This window comes from Taudactylus pleione, unplaced genomic scaffold, assembly GCF_031769625.1.
Source record: "Taudactylus pleione unplaced genomic scaffold, aTauple2 ptg000086l, whole genome shotgun sequence".
NCBI classification, from domain to species: domain Eukaryota; kingdom Metazoa; phylum Chordata; class Amphibia; order Anura; family Myobatrachidae; genus Taudactylus; species Taudactylus pleione.
In genome coordinates, this window is record NW_028284488.1 from 19,150,051 (window position 1) to 19,175,967 (window position 25,917).

At 45.1% G+C, this 25,917-nt stretch overlaps 1 protein-coding gene across 2 annotated transcripts in view; it reads right to left on the minus strand.

Moving 5' to 3' along the window:
* Nucleotides 1–25,917, minus strand: part of USP6NL (USP6 N-terminal like) — a 241,838-nt gene that overhangs the window by 122,591 nt on the left and 93,330 nt on the right. For both annotated transcript variants that reach the window (XM_088468752.1, XM_088468751.1), the window contains one exon: nt 25,532–25,605. In XM_088468752.1, coding sequence (XP_088324878.1) covers nt 25,532–25,539 — 8 coding nt within the window. In that variant the 5' untranslated portion in view covers nt 25,540–25,605. The remainder of the gene's footprint in view (nt 1–25,531; nt 25,606–25,917) is intronic.

Consider the following 25,917-nt stretch of genomic DNA (forward strand, 5'->3'; position numbering starts at 1 on the left):
TTTCTGTCAAAACGTTCTCCTGTGAAAGTCTGACTGACACCACAACTTTGCTTCAAGACAAAAAGTGTTGGGATTACAGTATTAGCCAATATCTTCCAAATATTATTGAGGTAAGTCTTGTTATTTTAATTTATTGTACATGCAATTCCTATTCTATTGATAGATCTATGTATTGAAATTAGAGACGAGCGGATCGGTTTTGGCTTGGATCTTCACGCCAAGTTCGGATATCAGGCAAAACGTCATCTTTCACGGACAAAGATTATGTTTTGTCTGTAAAGGATGTTTTACCTCGTTCTGAACTTGGATGAAAATATATTGTTCTCTTAGGTTTTATTTTTTGAGCATTATTAAAGATGAACATAAGAAAATCAGGCACTTACCATTAACCACTTGCGTGGCATGGTCGCATCAGATGTGACCAGTCAGAAATGCCCACTAGGCAGCTGCAGGAAGCTAATCTTCTCGCAGCCGCATATATCCCTCTACACCCTCAGGTCCCTCTCCTTTGTGTCCTGATCACTGCTGGCCAGGCACCCAGCCAACTGCTCAGGCACCCGGCATCACACCCTCCCACTGCGGCTGCAAGGACAGCCGTGACTTACATAGAAGCAGCAGCCGCGACTCCTTGAAGCCGCGCCTGCTGCTGTGTCCCCATCACTGTGGCCAGCAGTGATCGGGAAGTTGGCTTCATCCCTCCCTGCACCTTCAAAGAAGGCAGTAGCCACGGCTCCTGGTAGTCGCGGCGGCTGCTGTACTATGTCCAGCCGGTGGCACCCCCTCCCAGCAAGGCTGCCTTCAGTGAGAGCAGCGAAGCTCCTAGCATATGCTGCGGCCTCTGAGCTGTTTCCTACCCCCGAGACCTCCCTCCCCTTCCACCGGCTTCACAGTGCACTAGAAGCAGACAGCGGGTTTACCTAGTGTCTACTGAGAGACAGTGTGTATTATATAGATATATGAATTAAACACACCTACTTTTCACTGGATTGCAAAAATCTGAGTGCCACCTTCTTCTGCATGGTTCTATGTTGGGGGTGCTGTCCTCCTTGGGAAGCGAGTTACCCCGCGGCGGGTGCAGAGTGGATTGGGGGGGAGGGGTGTGTGTGTGTGTGTGTGTACATACTTACATATACATGTCCCTCATTTTGTATAAAGCATTTTTATTTTCAAAAACATCCCCAAAATGGTAAGTTTTATTATCACATTATATAACAGCTATTTAAACTCGACAATTTTGGGGGTGTCTTTTTTTTCTTTTTCAATTGTCAGTTAAGTGGTTAATGTGAGCCAATACATTAAAATAATAAAAAACATTTAGGGTAACCGTGAATAGAACAATAATACATAAATCACACGACCGGTGTCAAAAGCTTAATACATGATACACATATAAGCAAAAAGTTCCAAAAACTACGAATGACATAAAAATATGAGATATGGTAAGAACTTACCTTTGTTATCTCTATTTCTACGAAGTACATAGGGTTCCATAGGATACCTTGGGGTATAGGTGATGACGTCAGGCATCGGGCACCATAGAGTTAAGTTTTCAGCCTCCCAGGATGCACCAGGGTCCCTCTCCTATACCCCGCCCCCGAGCCAAGGCCTCAGTTACGTAACAAGCCATAGGCCGAAGGAGGAGAAGAAAGAGAGAGAAGATCTGGAAACACACAAGAATCACATTCTCACCAGAAGGAGACGGAAACACCGGTGACCAGAAGAGAGCCCATCTGCAGTACAGATGCGTCAGGGCGGGAATCCTGTGGAACCCTATGGACTTCGTAGAAATAGAGATAACAAAGGTAAGTTCTTACCATATCTCATATTTTCTACATCAGGGTCCATAGGGTATCCACAGGATACCTTGGGGATGTCCCAAAGCAGTATCCTCTAAGGGTGGGGACGCCCCTGTGCTGAAAGGAGAATCCGCCGCCCGAAGGAAGCATCCTGAGAGGCAAAAGGTGTCAAAAGCGTAATACCTCACAAAGGTATGGACAGACGACCACGTGGCAGCCTTGCAGAGGCACCACGTCGAGCTGCCCACAAAGGACTTACAGACCTAGTGGAATGAGCCCTCACGGAGGATGGAACCGGAAGGCCTTCACGAAGATAAGCTTCCGAAATTGCCATACGAATCCAGCCTGCCAAAGTTTGCTTTGAAGCAGACCAACCCTTTTTACGGAAGCCATAGAGGACAAACAAGGCGTCCGATTTCCGAAATGAAGAGGTGCGGTCAACATAAATCCTTAAAGCCCGCACCACATCCAGGGTGGCCTCACCCGCTGACAGGTCAGGAGAATTAAAGGCCGGCACAACGATTTCTTCGTTAATGTGGAAACTTGATACGACTTTAGGAAGGAAAGCAGGACGAGTGCGAAGCACTGCCCTGTTCCTATGAAAAATTAGAAAAGGGGGTCGACATGAGAGAGCCCCTAAATCCGAAACACGTCTGGCCGAGGTAATGGCGAGAAGGAAAATAGTTTTAGCTGTAAGCCATTTGAGGTCCACTGAGCCCAGTGGTTCAAACGGCGGTCCCTGAAGAGCTCTGAGAACCACAGCCAAATCCCAGGGAGCCACCGGTGGAATAAAAGGTGGCTGAATGCGAAGAACTCCCTGCATGAAGGTGCGGACATCCAGGAGCTCAGCAATCCTACGATGAAACCAGACTGACAGGGCAGACACCTGCACCTTCAGTGAAGCAAGGCGAAGACCGTGATCTAAGCCAGCCTGTAGGAAAGCCAACACCCTAGATAGGCGGAACACCGGAGGGCGAAACCACTGAAAGAAAGTATGCCACACACGATGGTAAATTCTTCCGAAGGCTTCCGAGCTCTTAACATGGTTTGTACCACAGAGCCGGAAAACCCTCTGGACCTTAACAGGGCCGTCTCAACAGCCACACCGTCAAAGACAGCAGAGTCAGATCCGGGTGAAGACAAGGACCCTGTGACAGTAGGTCCGGACGTAGCGGTAACCGCAGAGGAAAGTCTACCGATAGACTTTTTGGGTCCGAGAACCAGTGCCGTCTGGGCCACTCAGGAGCTATCAACAGGAGCGTGCCTCCTTCCTGCTTGAACTTGCGGATTAGCCTCGAAAGGAGGGAAAACGGAGGGAAGAGGTAGGTGAAATGGAACATCCACTGGACGGACAGTGCATCTACCAGAGACGCCTTTTCATCTCTTGTTCGAGACCCGTACACCAGCAACTTGTTGTTGTGACGGCAAGCCATGAGGTCCATCTCCGGAAGACCCAACCTGTCCACCAGAAGTTGAAAGACTTCCTGGTGCAGAGACCATTCTCCCAGATGCACGTCCTGCCGGCTGAAAAAATCTGCTTCCCAGTTGAGGACTCCCGGGATGAATACCGCTGATATGGACGGGAGATTGCGCTCCGCCCAAACCAGGATGCGGGACACTTCTGCTAGTACTGCCCGACTTCTGGTTCCTCCTTGGCGGTTTATGTAGGCCACGGTGGTGGCGTTGTCCGAATTGACCTGCACCGGTTGCCCTTGGAGAACTGGATGTGTCTGCTGGAGAGCATTGAACACTGCGCGGAGTTCCAAGATGTTTATTGGAAGCGCTGTTTCCTCCTGAGTCCACCTGCCCTGAAACAAGTGCGGACCCGTGACAGCTCCCCAGCCCCAGGGGCTGGCATCCGTTGTCAAAAGGACCCAGTTCGCCACCAAAAATGGGCGACCCTTGTTGAGATGGGTCGTCTGCAACCACCAGGTTAGAGGCAGGTGAACCTCCGGAGTGAGTACTATTGTCTGAGACCTTATGCTCTGAGGCAACCCATTCCATTTGGACAGGATCAATTGTTGCAGGGGTCTGGAGTGAAACTGGGCATATTCCACCATGTCGAATACTGACACCATGGAGCCAGTAACCTCACTGCCGAATGCACAGACACTCGGCGACCCTGCAGACAACTGCGCACCCCCAACTGTAAGGCCAAGATCTTTTCCTCAGTCACAAAGATCCGCTGCTGCTGAGAGTCCAACAAGGCCTCGAGGTGTAGAATCCTCTGAGATGGGATAAGAGTGGATTTTGTCCAGTTTATCAACCAGCCGTGGTTTTGCTGGACCGAAATGGTCAGTTCCAGATGGCGTAGGAGGATCTCCGGGGACTCGGCCAACAACAGTAGGTCGTCCAGATACGGCAACAATCGGACTTCCTGTGTCCGCAGGTGAGCCGCCATGACCTTGGTGAAAACACGAGGTGCTGTCGCTAGGCCAAAAGGCAGCACCCAGAACTGAAAATGGTCGCTACAGATTGCAAAGCTGAGAAATCGCTGATGACGCAACAGAATAGGGACATGCAGGTAAGCGTCCTGGATGTCCAACGACACCATGTAATCCCCAGGTTCCAGTGCCAGAATAATGGACCACAGGGTCTCCATCTGAAACCGAGGTACCCTCAAAGACTTGTTGAGGGCCCTGAGGTTGGGAATTTGATGAGCGGCAACAGCTGCAGAGGAAATCCTAGAGGTGAGGAGACTGGTATCCAGGGCCGCCTCATTAATATAAGTGGCTGAGTCCCTAAGGTTGCCCACTAACTCAGCCTGTTCCACCGAACAGTCAGAGTCTAAGGACGCCTACAGGCTATCAGCCCAGCGCTCCATTGCTCTGGCTACCCAACACACAGCCATAGCCGGTCTGGATGCCCCTCCAGCAAGGGAATAAATGGACTTAAGGCATATCTCAACCCTGCGGTCCGTAGCATCCTTCAGGGAGAACATGGAGGGCATGGGCAAAGTAGCACTTCTGACAAGACATGTCACATGAGAATCCACCTGCGGAGGGGATTCCCACTTAGAAAAATAATTATCTGCAAACGGATAAGCCACCGCCAATCGCCTCTGAGGCTGAAACAGTTTACCAGGATTTTTCCACGCCTCCTCTAGATCTACCAGCTGACCAGAAAGAGGAAACACTGAGGCATCACCCTTAATTATCCTTGAAAAAGGAATATTTGGATTTGGCCACTGGAGGATAGTCAACCTCAATGACTAAAGCTGTATGCACAGCCCGTATAAGGCCAGGAATATAAACCTTGGACCTAGCGTCCGACTCTTTAGTACGGAGAGGCTCCTGATCAGAAAGGTCAAGAATCTCCCCATCATCTGACATCATGTCATCATCATCATAATGAGTAGACAGACACCAAAGGCCGCAACATAGACTCTCCCTGTAAAACATCCGACAAATGCTGTACCGTATTTGTCAATGAATTAACCCATGCAGGTTCTTGTGTAACCTGGGAAGGGGAAATAGGGAGACTGTGGGGTACCATCAGCTGTCTCGGGAACCCTTGCATGGGTGACGACACCACTGACTGCTGGGATAATCCCATTTGAGTGAACGCAGGAGGCGGAGCTAGCTGGCCCACCAGGGTTGTAAGTGCCTTAGCGAAACAAGCCCAGGGAGGTTCCTGCACCGGAGCAGTGACAGTAATTGGGCGCGCCAATAAGTAACACTGTCGACATAACCCCTCCGCGTTACCATCTCCCTCCGCTATTGGTACATTGCATGTAGTACACAGAAGTTGGCGAAGAAAGTCACTCACAGACATGATGGTAAAGTATGTGACCCTCTCACTGATACTTATTAGTATAGTGGGAGAACACCCTGCAACACCGCACTGCAAGGGCTTTAGCAGAGTAAGAGCAGGGACAGTAAAATGGCTGACAGTAGAAAGTGAAAGTACAGGCAGCAGCGCTAGCAGTAAGTCACCTACAATGCAGAAAAATCAATTCCCTGCACTATCAGCGCTGATTTCAACTACACAGACACAGAGTCTGGTAGGACACAGCGCTGCATACACTGACCTTATCGGAGGACAGGTATGCAGGGGGACCCAGACCACGATGCCTCCACACTCAGCTTCCAGCAGAGTTCACCACACTTCAGAAGATGGCAACCGAGGAGCAGAGAGGAGGCCGGCCTGGGGGAGGAGCGCTGCCACAGGACCAATCGGCAGTGCAGAGAGGACTGTGTGCAGCAGGGGAGACGCGCTCCCCTGGCATGCAATTAACCCCTGGGACGCCGTAGCGCTTGCCGCTCAGCCGCAGCCCGCTGTCCCTGGGGTATAGTGGAAGCGCAGGTTGTTTGCCTGGCTCCACGCTGCAGCCAGTCTCCAGGGAGCACCCTGCCTGGGGACTCTAGACCGTGTGATCAGCGGGGACCCACCGCGGGACCCCGCCACTCACCTGTCCCCCTTGGATCCGGCCACGGTCTGAAGTATCTGGGGTCACCGCTAGCCGTGACCCCAGATACTTACCAGCATCCCCGACGTTCTGGTACCGGCGGGGTGAAGGGGAGACCGCATGGACGTCAGTACTGACTGTCCATGCTGTACTCCCAGATGTGCAGCCACAGCTGCCTTTGAAGAAAACTTCAGGGGCTAATTTCAGATCCCTCTAAACATGTGCTCCGACAGACCCGGGCACCAACGAAACAGATGCCTTGGCTCGGGGGCAGGGTATAGGAGAAGGACCCTGGTGCATCCTGGGAGGCTGAAAACTTAACTCTATGGTGCCCGATGCTTGACGTCATCACCTATACCCCAAGGTATCCTGTGGATACCCTATGGACCGTGATGTAGAAATATTTGTTAATAAATTAAGTAGTTAATAGATAATGCAGAACACTGTAGCATATAATAATCAGCTGTTACTACAAGAATATTGTAAATAGCTGTTAGATAACTTCAAGCCACAAGGAACATAAGTTGTTAATTAGCTTAGTTCAAGCTGTAAAGGTACTGTCCCACGTTGTTGATATAATTTTTATCCAAAAATTAATTTCTTGTAACATCCAAACTTTCACAACTAGGGAGAGTGTTAAGGTTAGCACAATGCATGCGTTCAAAGTACACACTCAATCCCTATTTAACTGTACAACCCATATATCCTCTTATAATTCAAATGCCAATTACATTGGCAATAAGAGTCTTTCAATTAGGCTCACTGCAGCCTTAAGCTGGGTACACCCTACTATGTGACAAACGATGCAATGGTCATCCCAATTTTACCAAGTCCCAGAACACAGTATATATAAAGTGTGCACACTATACAATCTTCCAGACAGTGGCAGGATATAGCGTGTTTGGTGATCATATGCAATTGTTTCTCCTGTACACAATGTGGGCAATCCAATTAGGTGTGAGTTGGAATGTGTGAGCAGTTCTTACTGGGAACTCACACTGCAAACTGCAGTTGCAGTCCAATTCCAAACTCACATTTTTTTTTTTTTTTTTTTTTTTTTAAGGAAAATCGCATCTTTTTGTGCGCACCCCCGAGGGTGTGTGGTAAATCTTTATTTTAAAGGTTAATTAGAAAATGTGGAAGTTTTCAATTAGGTTAATTAGCCCAATAATTACAAGTCATTTTTGGGTGTTAAAGAAAAATGGTCTCAAATTACCCCAAAATCAACTTTTTTATTAGTTTAGGCACCCCAAATTTAACTGAAGAATTTTTTTTTTTTAAATGAAAAATAATTGCTTTTTATAATTTTTCAACACAAATTTAAAGTGGCCTCAAACTAACGCAAAATCAGCTCTCTTTCTACTTTTTATTTTTGCAGATTAAACAAAGTTTTTTTGTTGTTTTATTTAAATGCACAAATCAGCTTATTTGACATTTAAAAACCTCAAGTACTTTCATTATGTCCACCAACAGCGATATATAGGATTCTGCTAAAGTAGCGCAAACAGGCATTTCTAATTGAATCTCGTGTTTTTCAATAGTGCGTATGCATGCGATGTCTGCGAATTTCATACATCTTACTTGCGCGTTAAACATCCCTTCTAGTCGCGCCATCTTGTGGCATGACTCAAAAGTGCTGAGAGTCTTTTTGTGCGACTTTTTACCTTCAAATGCGTTTTATTCGCACAGCGTTGTGAATAGCATGTTCAAGCAACTTCTGCTGATTAAAATGATAGGCATGCCTATATTCTGTGTGCAACTGCGGGTGTATCTGCATGCAAAATGCTACGTTACAGTTACAGTGTCATAGCCGCTGACTTACAGCTCTATTCAGTAATTTATTTATACAAATTACAAATAATTTACATAGCATTTGATTGGTATGTTTTTCACTGTGTCCTGTATGTACCAGGAAGAACAGGAACATAGCAATAACCATGTGGCTACTATAGGTCCCAGAAGGGTGTAAGTTCATAATGTCAACAAGTCAATGTCAGCACGTCGACAGCCAATTTTCTTTTATTTATTTGGTTTTTTTTACAGATTTTAGGGTTAGGTTATGCTGGAATTAGGGTACTTACCATGGCAATGTTAATACCACGTGGTCACATGTTGACAATCACACCATTTAGAACATGTCGGCATTTTGAATGTCAACATGTTATACCTCACTCCTCAGAAGCACAAGATTAACAGGCATATGCGCTCTTTGAACACCCATTTATGATGGCCTAGGAAAAGCTGCATAACAATTTAGCACCTATGTTGCGCTCTTCCTGCTAGTAGTGATGGTGATGACTTGTGTATGTTTGTGAGTGGTGTTAATTGGAATGTTTCTTCTGGTGGTGGTGGTGGTGTTTTGGGAGTGAGACGGAGGGTGTGATTGGGTATGGAGTGTAGTTTGGAGTAACACACCTCCTTGAAGAAGGCACCTGTGCCGAAACACGTTGGAGACCCTCACATCAAACTTGACACCAATCCAGGCTGACCTCCGCTAAAGATCCCCATCAGGGACCGCCAGTGCAGAAAGCTCTCAGCCCACCCGCCCGCTGGTCCGCACCGCTCACACCTCCAGAGACCAGCTGCACCCCGGACCAGCCTCTCTCTCCCCCTCCCAGGCGTGCTCAGTAACTGACTCCTGGCCAGGGTTGTCTCCACCATCGATCCCCATTTCCACGAGGGACCGTCAGTGCAAAGAGCACCCCGGACATCCAGCCGCAAGTCCGCACAGCCAACATCACCAGTGACCAGCTCCATCCCGGTCACACCTTCCACATCTCCCCCTAATCCCTGGCTTTTTTTGAATCAGTATCCCGGGCAGACCACCCCCCAGGGGTGGTCCCAGCACACACGTTGCAACCCAGCCTCCCAGTGGCTCACCCATCCACACCTCTGGCTCCGCACCGCCAGCGGCACGACCAAGAACCAACCTCAGCTGCACACTCCGGTCACTGACCTCCACAGACCAATCAGAACAGCCGTGCACCTGCAGCACACCAGCAACACGCTGATCCAGCTCACCAACAAACCTGCAGCTTTCAACCTATCTGCAACGGCCGCAACGTCGACCTACATCACCATAACAAAAAACCTACAGGTAGGTAAGTACTGCCAAGACTCACACCAACAGACGGGACGCCGCACAGGTGTTCCAACCCACTTTGCAAATCTCCCCCCCGAGACTTCCTAGACTGTCGACCATAGGTCCAGCAGGGGTGACGTGCAAGGTCACTGAATCGCACGGGAAGGAGCCCCCTAAAAGGGTCCACCTACCTCATCAGTCTCCCACTCATCACTGAACCCCACCCACCTGCCCGGGATCTCAACAGAGCAGCATTGTGACTTCCCAATAAAAGATTTTGCCCCAAATTACTGTATCTCGCTGGCCTCATTTTGATCCTATCTTATTCCCCTTTTCACATTACTCCAAACTACACTCCATACCCAATCACACCCTCCTTCTCACTCCCATAACACAACCACCACCAGAAGAAACATTCCAATTAACACCACTCACAAACACACACGTCATCACCATCACCATTACCATTACTAGCAGGAAGAGCGCACCTTACCCCCCCTACCCTCATACGTATTCAGTGCGGGAAAGGTACTCCCACACAAAGGTGCAGCACCCCAAAACCACAACACACCACCCCCTGGTCAACGAGAGCACAGTTCTACCGCCCATCTTCATTAGCACCTATGTTGCCTGTTAATACACTTCTTTGGTCTGTGAATTAATCAGTATTGGCGTGTCAGAAACGCAGAACCTATGCTGTACATTCTGTATAGGAAAATAGACTATAAGCCTGGCCATGGGTGGCTAATTAGGAAAATTGTGCAAGGTACCTATAAGCCATTAGCCTACGGACTAATATAAACCTCCTGTAAGCACTATATGAAAGTGGTTCCCTATCATTATCAGGTGCCTCTGGATCCACTGCCTGTTGGGGACCTTAATCAAAGTATTATCTTATGTGTATCAGTGGCCCTTCAGAACAGCCTGTGCAGAGGATAACATATTTCATATACATGTCTGAGTGAGAATTTGGATTTATACAATGTGTATATCTATGTATAGTTTATGACTGTTGTCTGTTGTAAATACTGTCCTGACATCTGCATAATAGCTGCCTGCTAATTGCATTTAATCATATACATAAATCACAACTGAACCCAGTGAAGAGAAGTTCACATATTCCATTATTTACATAGCTTAAAAAAAAACAATCAAATTTATTCAAATTTACATTTTACTTGGATTTGTACATTGTGACGGTTAGCCCCCTTTTCCATGGTTTTCACTGGCCTCTTTTTATTTATTGATTTAATGTTAATAAATGCATATTTTTTATACAAATCTACATGCTGTTATATATATGAGCTAGGGGGTTTACATCCCCTCCAAACAGCAGCTTCTAATCACTTAGATAGTGCATATTAAGGCTATAATTCTATCCACCAGTGGTTACCAGATATTTATTACCAGTTATTTATATAGTGCACTCATATTCCGCAGCGCTTTACAAATATCACATCAGTCCCTGCCCCAGTGGAGCTTACAGTCTATGTTTCCTATCACATGCTCACACACTTACACATAGGGATAATTTTTTGTTGGGAGCCAATTAAGCTGACAGTATATTTCTGGGGTGTGGGAGGAAACTGGAGTACCTGGAAAAAAACAGCCGGATTAAGGGAGTGGGGCACAGTGGAAAAATAACCCCATGACCCCTCTCACAAGGGGCCCCTTGGACCCGTAGAAAACTCTCTCAGTTTAGCCCCAAGGCCACGCAGCTGCATTGCTGCCATCACCGGGGCCATTACTGCTGCACTATACTGTCCTTCACACACTGGGGGAGATGTATGAACTGGCACTGACCATTCCAACAGCTGCAGTTGCCTCACCACAGCAGGAACAGCGGCTATTGGGCTCCAGGCTGTGCATGGGAGATCTCGCGCATGCCCAGTGGAGCCAGTTTGGAGGTGAGACACTGCGCATCAACACTAGGCTGATGCGCTGTGGGCTCTGGCAGGGACCGCTGGAGGTGGGAGTTTTCACCATACATCTTGTTGGTACTGCTTCCTGCTTCGTCTCAGTAAAGAGGCGAAACTGGAAGAGTTATAGCAACACAATCCGCTAATAATAATGCCACCAATGGGCTGCAGTGTGGATGCCTCTACTCCTTTCCTTCGCAGCCAAGACTCCCACTCCCTTCTGATCAATGAAGCCCCATCCCTTTCTCTCCTCTACCCTCACACAGAGGTATATTTACTAAAGTGAAAGATTTTAGAAATGGAGGTGTTGCCCATAGCAACCAGATTCTACTTAACAATATGGGAGCTCCCAGAGCTATTCAATTCACTGCGCTCTTTGCTTAGTCGGGAAGAGGTTAAGTCGGAGAATGCCGGTTCTTGCAACTTAACCTGGGTGATTAGTCGTGAGAGCCGGCATTCTCAGACTAAAGTGCCGCCGTCGTGGCTGTCATCGCTGCACTAAGCAGGAAAACAGCTGCGCGGCCAGCACTTTAGTCAGATATCTCCTCGCACCCTCAGAGTGTGCGAGAAGACATCCTTAAGTCCGACCAAGCATCGCACTGAATTGAATCGCCCCCCGTGAGTATGCTTGCTCAGATCATCACCATTTATTCTGCTTTTATGCAGGCTATCCTGCTGACATGTTTCATCGGTGCATCTAATAAGGTTTGTGGAGTGTAAATGAGACTTTGGCTTCTGGGGAATAAGAGGAAGACTGTAAAGATTATAGCAAGCAGTTCTCCATTCTACCCAGATGCTGCTGTACCTGGTCGGCTGGAGAGCTGTGCATTATGTAAAGGTTTTAGCAGTAAGTTACAAAGTTACAATGGCAAAGCTATCTGGCAGTCACTTTAACAAACGGTCATGTGGCCAGCAGCTTTGGGAGTTACTTCAATTAAGCTCTGTGGCCACCGCCAGCAGCCAGCATGGAATTAATTAAGCTGCTCAACCACTACAAGATGCAGGGACGACGGCACGATTATGACATCATAATCATGCCGTCGTCTCCCTAGTGGTGAAGTGCATACACTGAACGTTCAGACGTTCAGTGTATGCAGATCAATCATCCCCAAACATGGCAACCTGACGGCGGTCGTCAGTTAGACCATCATGTTCGGGCGATGATAGATGTTAAAAACGACCAGCGATGTGCGTGCCCGCTGGTCGTTTTTAACATTTTACTGCCTGATTTGCGGACGATTTGCAAGCGATTGCACGATAAATACTTCAGTATCGTGCAATCGCCTATCAAAATTGCCTAGTGGATGGGCAGCATTAGGTTTCTATTTCATTCTCTTCTGCCACCTAAAGCTGGGTACATACTAACAGATACATTGGCCGATCAATTGATCGGCCAATATATCTGCTGCGCGTCGGCTAGTGTGTACCCGCGACATGTCGGTCAACGTCGTCGTTCACTGACCTATCGCATTGGCCGTGCTGCACAGGCAGGTGTACGGGCGATTGGCAGACCACTCGTACATACACAGCGGGCAGCCACGATGAAAGGGGGCGGGGCGCCCACCGGGTCCCCCCCCGGCCGCCAGGACCCGAGGGCACAAGCAGTTGATGGCCGATCAGTGTGTATTAACGATAGTGGATCAGAACCTCTGTACACACCTTCCTATACCTTCTAATATCCTGCCTATACCTTCTAATATCCTGCCTATACCTTCTAAGGATGACGCTAATTTGCGTACGCAGTCATACAGTAAATATAGACTTCAGACCTGGAATCTGTGGTTCCAAAGCACAAGTATTATTCAAGTAAAAGTACAGTCTGTTACACGCAATTGATCCAGACACAATTTAGGCGCAAAGGAATTATACAGACCCAAGTACAGTATACATACGCAGCGCTTCTGGTACCAGGTGTTAGGCATCAGCAAGAAACCCCTCGTCTATCAGCATTCAGCATGAAGACTAAAGACCCAGTGCTGGAGCACACATATTTATACCCCCCAAGAATAGACAAAACAATAGAGACGTTTGTTGCTGATGCTATTGGTTCCCGTGGGGGATCTATCTGTTACGGAGCATTTAACAGGCTGGTTCAAATAGACTCACCCAGCCTCTAACAACTGGGGGCCTCTGCACTCCCGCCCCCTGCAACATCATAACAGTTAATACATTTTGTTGCTTGAAGTCTCTGCGGTCCATAACTCGAGAATGCATGATGCGATCTCCCCACCGATATCACCGGAATACTGTGGAAAGAGTACGCATCAGTACAAAACCAAACACGGCTTTCTTAGCATGTATAAAACCTTAATTATCAAATATTCTTATTTCACAGCATTTATACTAACTGAACCAACTTAAATCTTATTTAAAAGTTAATGGAACCTTGTAAGTGAATATGTAATCTGTGAGTGTACGGGGTTTGATATGAAGATGCTAGTTAACTGGGGACAGATGCGTGCGCATTTAGCTACTAATCAGTGTTTTTATTATGCATTCGCTAATATGCAAATAGTTAACAGCGCTACTATGCATATTATTGTGTATATGAGAAATGAAGGAAGATGCAATCGCATGGTGCTAATAGTATTATCGCCACATGTACTAAAGTGTGAGTTTATGCAAAATGGCGCTTAGGCGGCCATTCGCAAAATGGCGTCTTGCGATCTCTTTTCCAAGATGGCGTCTTGCGGCCAGTCGCAAGATGGCATCGCTGCGATTCAATTTTAAACTGAACTTGTCTCAGCCAATTACTCAGCTTCGACAGTCCACCCTTTGATAGCAAACAACATGCTATCACAATCTGATTTTAAAATATAATTTAGGCTTACATTTATATTCTATTTAGTGTTATTATGGGATGGCACAAGGTGATTCTTAATCCATCAATAATGCGTCTCTGGGTGGGGACATAAAACTACTATTATACGCACACCGCGGATCTTTGAAGATCATGTGAAAGGTGTGGGAATGCACCAGTCTTATAAAAGCAGTCTTGAAGGGGAATTGAGACTTTACATTATCTGAGGTGTTCTAAAATAAATAACATTTCAATAATACATTCCATGCATGTCTAAATATAATACATCAAATGATGGTATTTCCTAGTTCAGGGTTATAATGCAGTTCTAAATTTACCTCGGTATTCATATTGTCATTACTGACCACCATCATAGTTTCATTCTTACGTTTTACTCTATTTTTACATTTTCCAAACTTCAACACAATAGGAACACACCGGACGCATATGCCAATTATTATGATGACAATTAGTATAAGGATCAAGAATTTGCCTATGGTGGCGATCACTTCCTGGACCCATTCCCCTACACCTGAGAACCATTTTACTGGGTTCAGCCATGAAACCCATCCTTCTATCTTTTCCCCTACTTCAGCCACTGAAGCGTTATGGTTCTTACGAAACTCCCATTTTAGCTGCAGAATTTCATCCATCTTTCGGTCTATCACCTCCTTGGGGTCGCTAGTATCATTGGTGACATAGGTGCAACATTTTACTCCAAATTGGGAGGCCAATGTTACGCAATACCCTCCAGTAACAGCAGTTAAATAATTCAACACTAGCCTGTGTTGCACCAGTTCTTTCTTGTACGCTTGCAATTCTTTCCCTGTATTCCTGAATGTGTCATCGAACAGCTCGGTGATATTATCTATCAATTTAGCAAGTTCCTGGATATATCTAAAATTTAATGTACCCCGAGCAATCCTGGTGGGATCCAATGCGACTAAAACTTGAAAGCCAGTTGTCTCACTGATTAACTGAGTGGCTTTATGTACGTCACCAGGTATCATATTTCTTTTGAATATGAAAATTAACACAGCAGACCCGTCCATTGTCCCAACAAGACCTGCAGATTTCTTTTAGTTCAGGTATCTCACTACAACCTGTTCAATCCTCCCGGAACAAGCTCGCAAGCGACAGGTCCACGATATCAGCTTTGTCTCCAACTTGTTCCTCCACCTGTTGATTGACCTTTCTGCAGTGAGTGGAATGGACCCAGGTATCTCTCTCGACCACCTTCAAAGATGTAGTACTCGTCAGCAGCACCTGGTACGGACCTTCCCACCGATCAGTCAAACAACCTGAACGCAAGAAATTTCTGATCATAACATATTCTCCTGGTTCAACATCATGACAGTTAGTTTCAGGCATATCATGGGACAACAATTTCAGTTTCTGCTGCTGTTGCTTTAACTTACTCATTGATGTAAGATACTTTACAGTTACCTCAGCTTACACATATTTTGAAAAACATCACCTGTGAAATGAGTACCCCTGTCACTTTCAATGATTCTAGGGATACCGTACCTGCATACAAATTCCTGAACTATTTTCTTGGCAGTAAACGCAGCAGTACTAGTGGCCGCTGGATAGGCCTCAACCCAGTTAGAAAATACGTCTGTGCACACTAATACATACTTAAGGTTCCTGCAGGGTGGTAATTGGATGAAATCAATTTGTATCACCTGGAAAGGTCCATCAGTCGGTGGAATGTGGGATGGTTCGGTAGAGATCGCTTTCCCTATGTTCTTTCTCAAGCAGGTCAGACAGGACATTGCTATCTTTTCTGCTTGTGAAGAAAAAACCTGGTGCGCACCAGTATGCCCTCACCAACTTGCACATACCTTGTTTGCCCAGATGAGTCAGACCGTGTGCTGCCTCAGCCAGACTGGGGTAATATGCCTTGGGGACTACTGGCTTACCTTGTCTGTCCCTCCAGAGCCCGGAGGACTCTTGTCCACATCCCTTGGACTTCCAAATGGATTTTTCCAGAGTTGAACACAAATTTTGCATCTCAATTAATTTCAGCATATCAATTGTTTGGAATTACATAATTGTTTCAGTTGGAGGAAACATTTTTAACCCTGCTGCCCATTTTGCAGCTTCATCGGCTCTGTTGTTGCCCAGTGACATCGGGTCATCCTCACATGTATGGGCTTTACATTTAAGTACTGCCACCGCTTTGGGCAGTTGGATTGCTTCTAAAAAATGTTTTAAGTGTCGGGAATGTGCAACTGGTGTGCCTGCTGCGGTCATAAAATTTCTCAGACACCACAGAGCCCCAAAATCGTGCACCACCACGAACGCGTACCTCGAGTCAGTGTAAATGTTAGTAGATTTGCCTGCTGCCAGTTCACATGCTCTAGTTAGTGCTACTAACTCTGCCACCTGGGTGAGTGAGTGAGGAGGACAAAGAGGTTTAGCTTCTATGATGTCTGTGTCATTTACAACAACATAACCTGTACATAATTCACCTGTGTCTGTTTGTCTATGACAACTCCCATCCGTATAAAAAGTTACATCCACATTCTCTAAAGGTGTGTCATGTATGTCAGCAGTAAAGGTCTGGTTCAGATATGTCATACAATCGTGCGTATCATTATGTCTGCTGAACTCACCTCCCGCCAGCAACCTCTCTCCTTCCGCCCTTTGTACATCATGTTGTACATATGGTAGGTATGTTGCTGGATTCAGCGTACTGCAACATTTGACAGTAATATTTGCAGGAGCGATTAGTGCTAGTTCCCATTTGGTGAACCTAGCCAAGGAGACGTGTCTGGTTTGAGCTGAGTTCAACAGAGCAGATACAGCATGAGGAGTGTAGACAATCATATCATGACCCAATACTACGTCCTCACTTTTACTCACCAATAGGGCGGTAGCTGCTACACTTCTCAAACAGGTGGGGAGTGATCTTGCCACAGTGTCCAATTGGGCACTGTAGTATGCTACGGGCCTACTGGCATCACCATGTTTTTGTGTAAGGACACCTGCAGCACAACCATCGGCTTCCGTACAATACAAATCAAAAGGTTTTTCATAATCAGGTATTCCCAATGTAGGAGCTTTTGTCAGACTATCCTTAAGATTAAGGAAAGCCTGCTCTGATTCCTCAGTGTGTATGACACGATCGGGCTTTGAGGAAGAGACTAATTCCTGTAAAGGTAAGGCCAAAATAGAAAAACCTGGGATCCACATTCTACAGTATCCACACATTCCCAAGAAGGTACGAATTTGCTGTTGATTCTGCGGCAGTGTCATGTTTTGTATGGCTTGGATTCTATCTGTTGAAAGATGTCGTAACCCCTGGGTTAGGCAGGTGTCCCAAATATTTTACTCTGGATTGGCACAGCTGTAGTTTGTCCTTAGCCACCTTGTGTCCTGTTTGCGAGAGATGAAGTAACAAAAGTTTAGTATCATTCAAAAATGACATAAACAAGTGAGAACATAGAAATAAATCGTCCACATATTGAATTAGAACAGATCCATTGGCAGGTTGAAAATCTTGTAAATAGTCGTGCAATGCCTGGGAGAAGATACTGGGGCTGTCTATGAAACCTTGGGTTAACCGTGTCCATGTGTATTGTAAACTTCTGTATGTAAATGCGAATAGATACTGACAGTCAGGATGGAGAGGCACAGAGAAGAAAGCAGAACAAAGGTCAATGACAGTGAAATGGGTTGCATTTGGTGGGATCTGCATCAGAATGACAGCTGGATTTGGCACTACAGGGAATTGGCTCTCTACTACCTTATTAACACATCTAAGGTCTTGTACCAGCCTATAACCCCTCCCACCACTCTTCTTCACTGGAAAGATGGGACTGTTTTCTACACTAGCTGTACAAACTAAAATTCCCTGTTGCAATAATCGCTCAATTATTGGGAAAACCCCTAATTCTACCTCCTGTTTTAGTGGGTACTGGGGAATTTTTGGAGCTTGCCTACCGCCATTTAAATTTACCATTATGGGGCTTACGTTTGCCATTAATCCAGTGTCCTGTCCATCTTTAGTCCAAAGGGAATCTGGAATTAGGGACAATATTTCATTTATCTGAGATGGATTTTCATTTAAACTTGTAGAGTGATACATTATCCTTTGGGGAGTGTTCAATATATCCCGCACCTCGTGTGCAACTCTCTCTGGGATATCTAAAAATACACCATCAGGGGTGCAATATATAACACATCCCATCTTACATAACAAGTCTCTGCCCAGCAGGTTAGTAGGAGCCGCAGCAGCCAGAAGGAAAGAATGCCTGGTATGCAACGGCCCTATAGTAACCTCTGTGGACTTTGTTTAAAGATAATGTTCCACTTTACCTGTTACACCCATTGTTGGTACTGTCTCGTTGGTCACCTGTAAATTAACGGGAGATTTTATCACTGACCTGGTCGCCCCTGTGTCTACAAGAAAAGGATATTCAGTACCAGCTACATCAACCATCATGACCGGTTCTTCCCTAGTACTTTCCGTTAACCTGACTATCTGTAGACTACAGGTATGACCTGACCCCTAGCATTGGCTACCATTCTCCAATAAAGCATTTACGGCCACAATTGGAGCTGGTGCCTGCTGGACATTTGCTGGCCTCTGTGCATATCCCTTATGGGGTTATCCAGGTCTTTCCTGATTTGGGGTTCCTACTCTTTTTACAGTACAGTTTCTACTTAAGAGTCCTGTTTGTTTAGTTAAAACATGTTCGTGAATCAGGTGAAGACATGTGTTGTTGTGAAGTTTGAGCAGAGGGTAAAGGTGGTGTATATGGGTAAGGATAGGGAGGGTAAGGGTATTGTGGGGGATAAGAAGTTTGTGAATAGTATGGGACCTGTGGTTGTGTCGGGTTAGTGGGATAGAGTTGTTTGTTGATGTGTGGGGTTAGTGGGGTTAGTGAGGGCACATACTTGTTCAGGTGTGAGTGTGTGTGCAAGTGCAAGTGTTTCTGTTGGTTGTGATGTTACCGTCATTCCCTCCAGAGCTTGGATACTGACAGCCATACTTTTTCGCTCTGGGCTTCTCTCTTCTTTGAGATGTTTTTAACATGTTCGATGGTGGTTTCTATGAGGGCATCTATTGTGAGTCCCTGCCAGCCAGGCTGTGAGGTCTGAACCAGAGTTTTTAAACTCTCTTTCAGACCGTCCACGAGTACCGTGACTATCATTCCCCTGTGGTGAGTGCTATCTTTAATATCCTCTATCCCAGTGTACTGGGTGATAGCCTGCAGAGCCCGATCGCAATAATCTTCTGCAGTTTCACTCTCCTTTTGCTTAATGGTGAAAATTTTGTTCCAGTTAACTACTACCGGAAAATATATACCCAATTGAGTTACAATGCGGGAAATGTTACCTTGGTTTACTTGGTCTGTTAAGGGAACGTCACCATCCAATACACAATCCGTGATAAATTTTGTCACATCGGTATTGCGTGGTAGACAGGCCCTTAACACCACACGCCAATCTTTATTAGTGGCCTCATGTGAACTACCCAAATTTCTCAAAAATCTTTGACATTTGGCTAGTTCCTTTTTGGGATCGGGGAAATCATTTATGATGGAATTTAGTTCTGCTCTTGTCCAAGGACAATGCATTACTACTTCCCTCGTTGGCACTATACCGTTCGCATCTGCATTTCCATTCGGAACGGTTATTGTCCGAATGGGATGCAGACCGGTAGCGCCGCTACCTTTGACCTGGTTACCTGGTTGGGGGTTTAGTCTGCTGCTGCTACGTATGGTATGAACAACTTCCTCTACGAGTGCAGAAGGCATTAACACTTCCCTTGCTGTTACCGATGGAGATGGCGGCACCACTCGTGATTGTGGTGAAGCAGCATCTATCATCTGCACAGCATGGGAAATGGCAGACATTACAATAGGCTCATCATCCACATCATAAACATTTTCTTTATAGTTGCTTAAGAGAGGGTACAAGTTGCTTGTTACACTTTTATGGGTATTTTTGGTAACTGTACTTGCACCTCCATCCACATAAGGTGGGGGAGGTGAGCGTGAACTGCTGGCAATACTCTCCAGGACGCTAACTTGCCGCACGGGCACTCCATTTTGCGGCTCACCCGTATTGCAATTTAGCGTCGCGGATGTATTTTCTGGCAATGTGCTCGCGATGCTAGTTTGCGTCGTTTTCACATTTTTAAGCCACGCATCCCCTTCATGCTGCCACAGTTTTAAACATTCAAAATATTTAACCTTTTTCTCTCGGGAGCGCATCAGACTGATGTGATCCCGGACATTATCTAATACATTTTTATCAAAATTACCAATTCTGGAAAACGGTCTAGCACTCTTCATCGTTATTTTAAACCATACATCACAATACCTTATTGCATAAGTACCGTACTTAGTATGCATAATACGACGAGCCGATCCGATCGGCGCCTCCATTAGCAGCACATCATTGTCTAACATCTCTACTGTTTGCGCGGCTCCCATTCTGAGACAACTCCTACGCTTTCAATGAAGATTTAAATTTGTGAAAGACACTTTCACTTACCTGTGGACGATTTAAGTCGGTGGCGCCCACACACCTGGATAAGATTTGAAAAAGGCAACTTCCATACCCGGATAATATTTAGTAAGGCAACTTCCACACCTATGGAAGTTTATATGTCGGCCACTTCCACGCACCTCTCTACAACAAAGACAACATGTACACCTGCTACTGTGTATAGAACGGTAAAGCTGCTTACCGAGCGACTAGCACTTAGCCCTTAAAGGTCATACGGTACCTTTAACTGTAGGGAACAAGTTACCCCTACCAACAAAACACTCACTGTTACACACTTTTTCCTGCGCAGAAAAATACACGTTAACCCAGATATTGGTAATAATTGAAAAATGTAAACCTCAACGGCTTTGTTCAAACACGTGGCAGCACAACCGGAAGTACGTATACGCTATTGTGGGACCAGTCGCATACACATACACACAACTGTATGACAACCTTTAGCTGCGTACACAAAAGTGCATCTTTGTTGTGTGAGAAAAACTGCGACTTAGCCGCGTACTCAGTACTGCGGCCCCCCTTTAAACGTAAGGTTCTATCAACAGAGGAAAACAAACTTTTTCCTCTCTTGTCCCTGGATTCTAGTCTGCTTCCTTGATTCACACGGAGACAGATCTTTCAGCACAAAGCGGTTGCAGGCAAACCCTGCATGTGGCCACTCCGCCCTTTGCTGAAATATCAATAGCCGTATGTACCGTGTGAGCAGGTAAGTGACTTCACTATGAGCTCCCAACTAACGATACTGGATCAGAACCTCTTTACACACCTTCCTATACCTTCTAATATCCTCCCTATACCTTCTAAGGATAACGCTAATTTGCGTACGCAGTCATACAGTAAATATAGACTTCAGACCTGGAATCTGTGGTTCCAAAGCACAAGTATTATTCAAGTAAAAGTACAGTCTGTTACACGCAATTGATCCAGACACAATTTAAGCTCAAAGGAATTATACAGACCCAAGTACAGTATACATACGCAGCGCTTCCGGTACCAGGTGTTAGGCATCAGCAAGAAACCCCTCGTCGGCCAGCATTCAGCACGAAGACTAAAGACCCAGTGTTGGAGCACACATATTTATACCCCCCAAGAATAGACAAAACAATAGAGACGTTTGTTGCTGATGCTATTGGTTCCCACGGGGGATCTATCTGTTACGGAGCATTTAACAGGCTGGTTCAAATAGACTCGCCCAGCCTCTAACAACTGGGGGCCTCTGCCCACCCGCCCCCTGCAACATCATAACAGTTAATACATTTTGTTGCTTGAAGTCTCTGCGGTCCATAACTCGAGAATGCATAATGCGATCTCCCCACCGATATCACCGGAATACTGTGGAAAGAGTACGCATCAGTACAAAACCAAACACGGCTTTCTTAGCATGTATAAACCTTAGTATAAATGCTGTGAAATAAGGATATTTGATAACTAACTGAACCAACTTAAATCTTATACCCTAAAGTTAATGGAACCTTGTAAGTGAATATGTAATGTGTGAGTGTACGGGGTTTGATATGAAGACGCTAGTTAACTGGGGACAGATGCGTGCGCATTTAGCTACTAAACAGTGTTTTTCTTATGCATACGCTAATATGCGACTAGTTAACAGCGCTACTATGCGTATTATTGTGCATATGAGAAATGATGGAAGATGCAATCGCATGGTGCTAATAGTATTATCGCCACATGTACTAAAGTGTGAGTTTATGCAAAATGGCGCTTAGGCGACCATTCGCAAAATGGCGTCTTGCGATCTCATTTCCAAGATGGCGTCGTGCGGCCAGTCGCAAGATGGCATCGCTGCGATTCAATTTTAAACTGAACTTGTCTCAGCCAATTACTCAGCTTCGACAGTATGAACGACCATCATCTGCAGATATATCTGCAGATCACTCGATCTGCAGATATATCTGTCAGGTGTCTACCCACCTCTAGACTACAGCCTAAATCTGGCCACACACTAGACCAACTTACATACAATCAGCCAACCAGTTGATTGGTTGGAATGAAAATCTGTTAAGGTATGGGAGTAAATGATGATCAGCAATTTGCTCCTAAATGCTAGAAAACAGATGAAAATGGTCGTTTAGACAAGTCTGTTACATATTTGATCTAAACTATTTGTTCAAACGACAGTTTTGGGCCATTTTCCAGCGTTTGGGAGCAAATTGCTGATTGTCATTTGCTTTCATACCTTACCAGATTTTCATTCCAACCAATCAACTAGTTGGCTGGTTGGACAGAATCTTTAGATGTGTGGCCAGCTTAATGCTTGATAAGACACTGAAGACAAGTAGCAAACAGAGCCAAGTAGTGCCAAATATCAGTTCTTTTGGTAGACCTCTTTTATTTATTAAAAAATATTACAACAAAAAATAAACACACTGAAATATACCTCTGTCCTGGGACTTTTACATCTAGGCAGAAATGCATCGGTAAAAGGGAGTACTGCTGGCTGGTAAAGATTAGGCATAGTTCGGACACCGCATTTTGTCTGCTGGAGACTCAGATTACAACATAGTGCTGTGGAGGGACATTGCTTCCTGCTTGAATAGGTAATAGGCAACAAGTTGTTCTATCGCCAACCATTTTACAGTACTGTACAGACATTGATGGGCAGGAGATGATGAAAGATGATGAAAATGGGGCTCTCAAACATAGCCAACAATACCCTAAATATATTAAAAGTTTCAGACTTTGTTCTTCAGGTTTCCAATTGTACAGTACTGCACTGGACTCACCAACACACCATAGGTACTATGAAGCATGGTTGTGGGCATTTTTATTTTCAGCAGGGACTGAACAATTGCTCAGTATTGAAGGGAAGATGGATGCTGCCATGAACACCTAAATCCTTGAGGAAAACCTGTGCCCTCTGCTAGATAGCTGAAGATGAGCAGAAGGTTCACCTTCCAGCACAACAACGACCCTAAACAAGCCACCAAGAAAACAATGAGGTGGCTTAGGAAGGTGAATGTCCATGAGTGGCCAAGTCAGAGCCCTGACCTAAATCTGATAGAAAATTTTTGGATGAACTTGAAAAAAATGCAGACCATCACCGCTCACCACTAAGTTTGACTTAACTTCAACAATTCAGCATAGAACAATGGGCAAATATTCACCAAAAGAGGGGCTCAAAAGCAGGTACAGACATACAGACTGATGGCTGTAATTGTAGACCTGTATATAAATTGGGAGGGTTAAATACAATGAATAGGGTGAGCTGCACATTTAACAGTGTTTCCAATATCCAGCCCTCAGGCACCTCTAACACTCGGTACACACTAAACGATGTGTGTACCCAGCGACGGGACAATGCGATGGCACAATACATCATGCCGTTCGTACACACAGCAGTGGACGATGGCACAAGTGTTGCTTGCTACATTAAGCAGCATGACATCATTCATCGCATCGTTCCATGTGCTGTGCTGCACAGCAGATGAGACGATGCAATGAACTACCCGCGGGCACACACGATGGGGAGTACACACTATGCGATCTGCATGATAAATCATTACGATACAGATTATATCGGTATATTGTTTGCTGGATCGCAGTTTGTACACGGCTTTACAGTCCCTGTTTTACATGTCTCCTAGATGGTGCACAGGTGTACTCATTAGTGGCTGACACATTTTAAAGATCCACAGGTGAAGCTAATTATTTCAATTGTAATACTGAGGAGAACTGTAAAACAAGCACTAAAAAGGTCGCTAAGGACTTGAGTTGGGAAACACTGATATATAATACATAAGGGGATGGATGAGCTATAATTTGTAATGTGGTATAGACATTATTAATGGGATAAAGGATAGATATTGGAGTCAGGATATATACATGTACTATATACATATAGCTAATAGGGGAAGTTCAAGTTCCTACTGCCCTGGCCCGTTACTCAGCTATACAACGTATTATCTCTATCCAGTTCCCTGCTCTGTTCACGGTCAGGTGGGAGGTTCACATATACACATACAAAAAAAATCCAAACAATCTAAGCCCTGCAAAAAAAACATGGCAGGCAAATAACACCTCCCTCCTCCAAACCTTAAAAATAGCAAGTCTAATATTGCTGGTTAGAATCATAATCGGCAACTATACTACTGTGCTTCTTCTGACCACCGGAAATCCTGGCAAAACTAGTCCTAGTGAAATCTAGTTGCCATAGCAACCAGTTATTGCTTTATATTGCTTTCATTTTAATGTACCTGTTAGTAATGGGAGTGGTTGTTATTGGTTTGTTTTTGGCTATTTCAAAGGATGCCTACATGCTTTTGACCACAGAGTGCATGTATTCAACTTACATTCAGTGGTTTCAAACAAATTCACTGTCATCATTGTAAACTAAAGGTATACATGTGTGTGTGTGCGTGTGTGTTACACACTAAACACACAGAAACCCACATACTTACACACTTTATAACTCAGAGGTATATTTACTAAACACTAGTTTAGCGCTTTCAACATTTTTCTATAGCTCATACCTCCAGAAACCCACACAGAATCTATACATTAGAATATAAAAGAACATCAAAGTTCCATCAATGTCTTTTCTTTTAGAAGTATAGAGACCGTATTATGCATGCTATGGGAACTGCCTATTAATAAAAAGGTAGCAATTAGATCAGGGCTGCTGGCTCTCCCCTGGGCAGGCTTATTTTAGCCTGCACTGCAGGATGAGTTGTTAGTACACAGGAGGAAGATAAGCCAGGAGCAAGTATAATGCAGTCTCAAAGATTAACTAAGAAGATAAGTCTAACTATAAGAGCTTACTGCTGGTCTAGTGTCCTCTAAAGCAAAAAAAATATCAGAGTAACTCCCTTCAGATGACCTCTCGTCATGTAGGAACATCATGGTGTTTCCCTAATGTTACCTTCTTACCACCATCTCATGAAAATAGCGCAAAGTATCACAGGTCAAGCAGCACCTGATTGGATGCTTGCAGCAACTGTTCCCCAGGCTGGGGTGCTACTTGATAAAGTTCTAAAACAGGGAACTCACCTTGTCATATTTGGCAACTATGTCAGCTCGTTCTTGTGCAGATTTAACAATCACATCCTGTTCTGAATCTGGATCTGTACAAGAGAGAAAACAAAAATAATGTCTCAAAATGAAAACAACAAAAGTATTTAGAAGAAAGATTTAAATAGACTAGACTTTCTATAAACATCTGAACAATTGTATGAATATGATAGACAATTGGGGATGAAAAGGTTTATTTTTACTTTCTAATTTACCAGAAAAGAACAGCTAGTACCTGAATGGTTGCTAACAGTCTTTTTCTTACAGCATTTAAATAAAAATGTATATGAACGCCTACACACTACTGTAGAAATGGATTTGCATGAAGGCCATGCCACTATTCAACAAGAGTATTCAGACAGCCA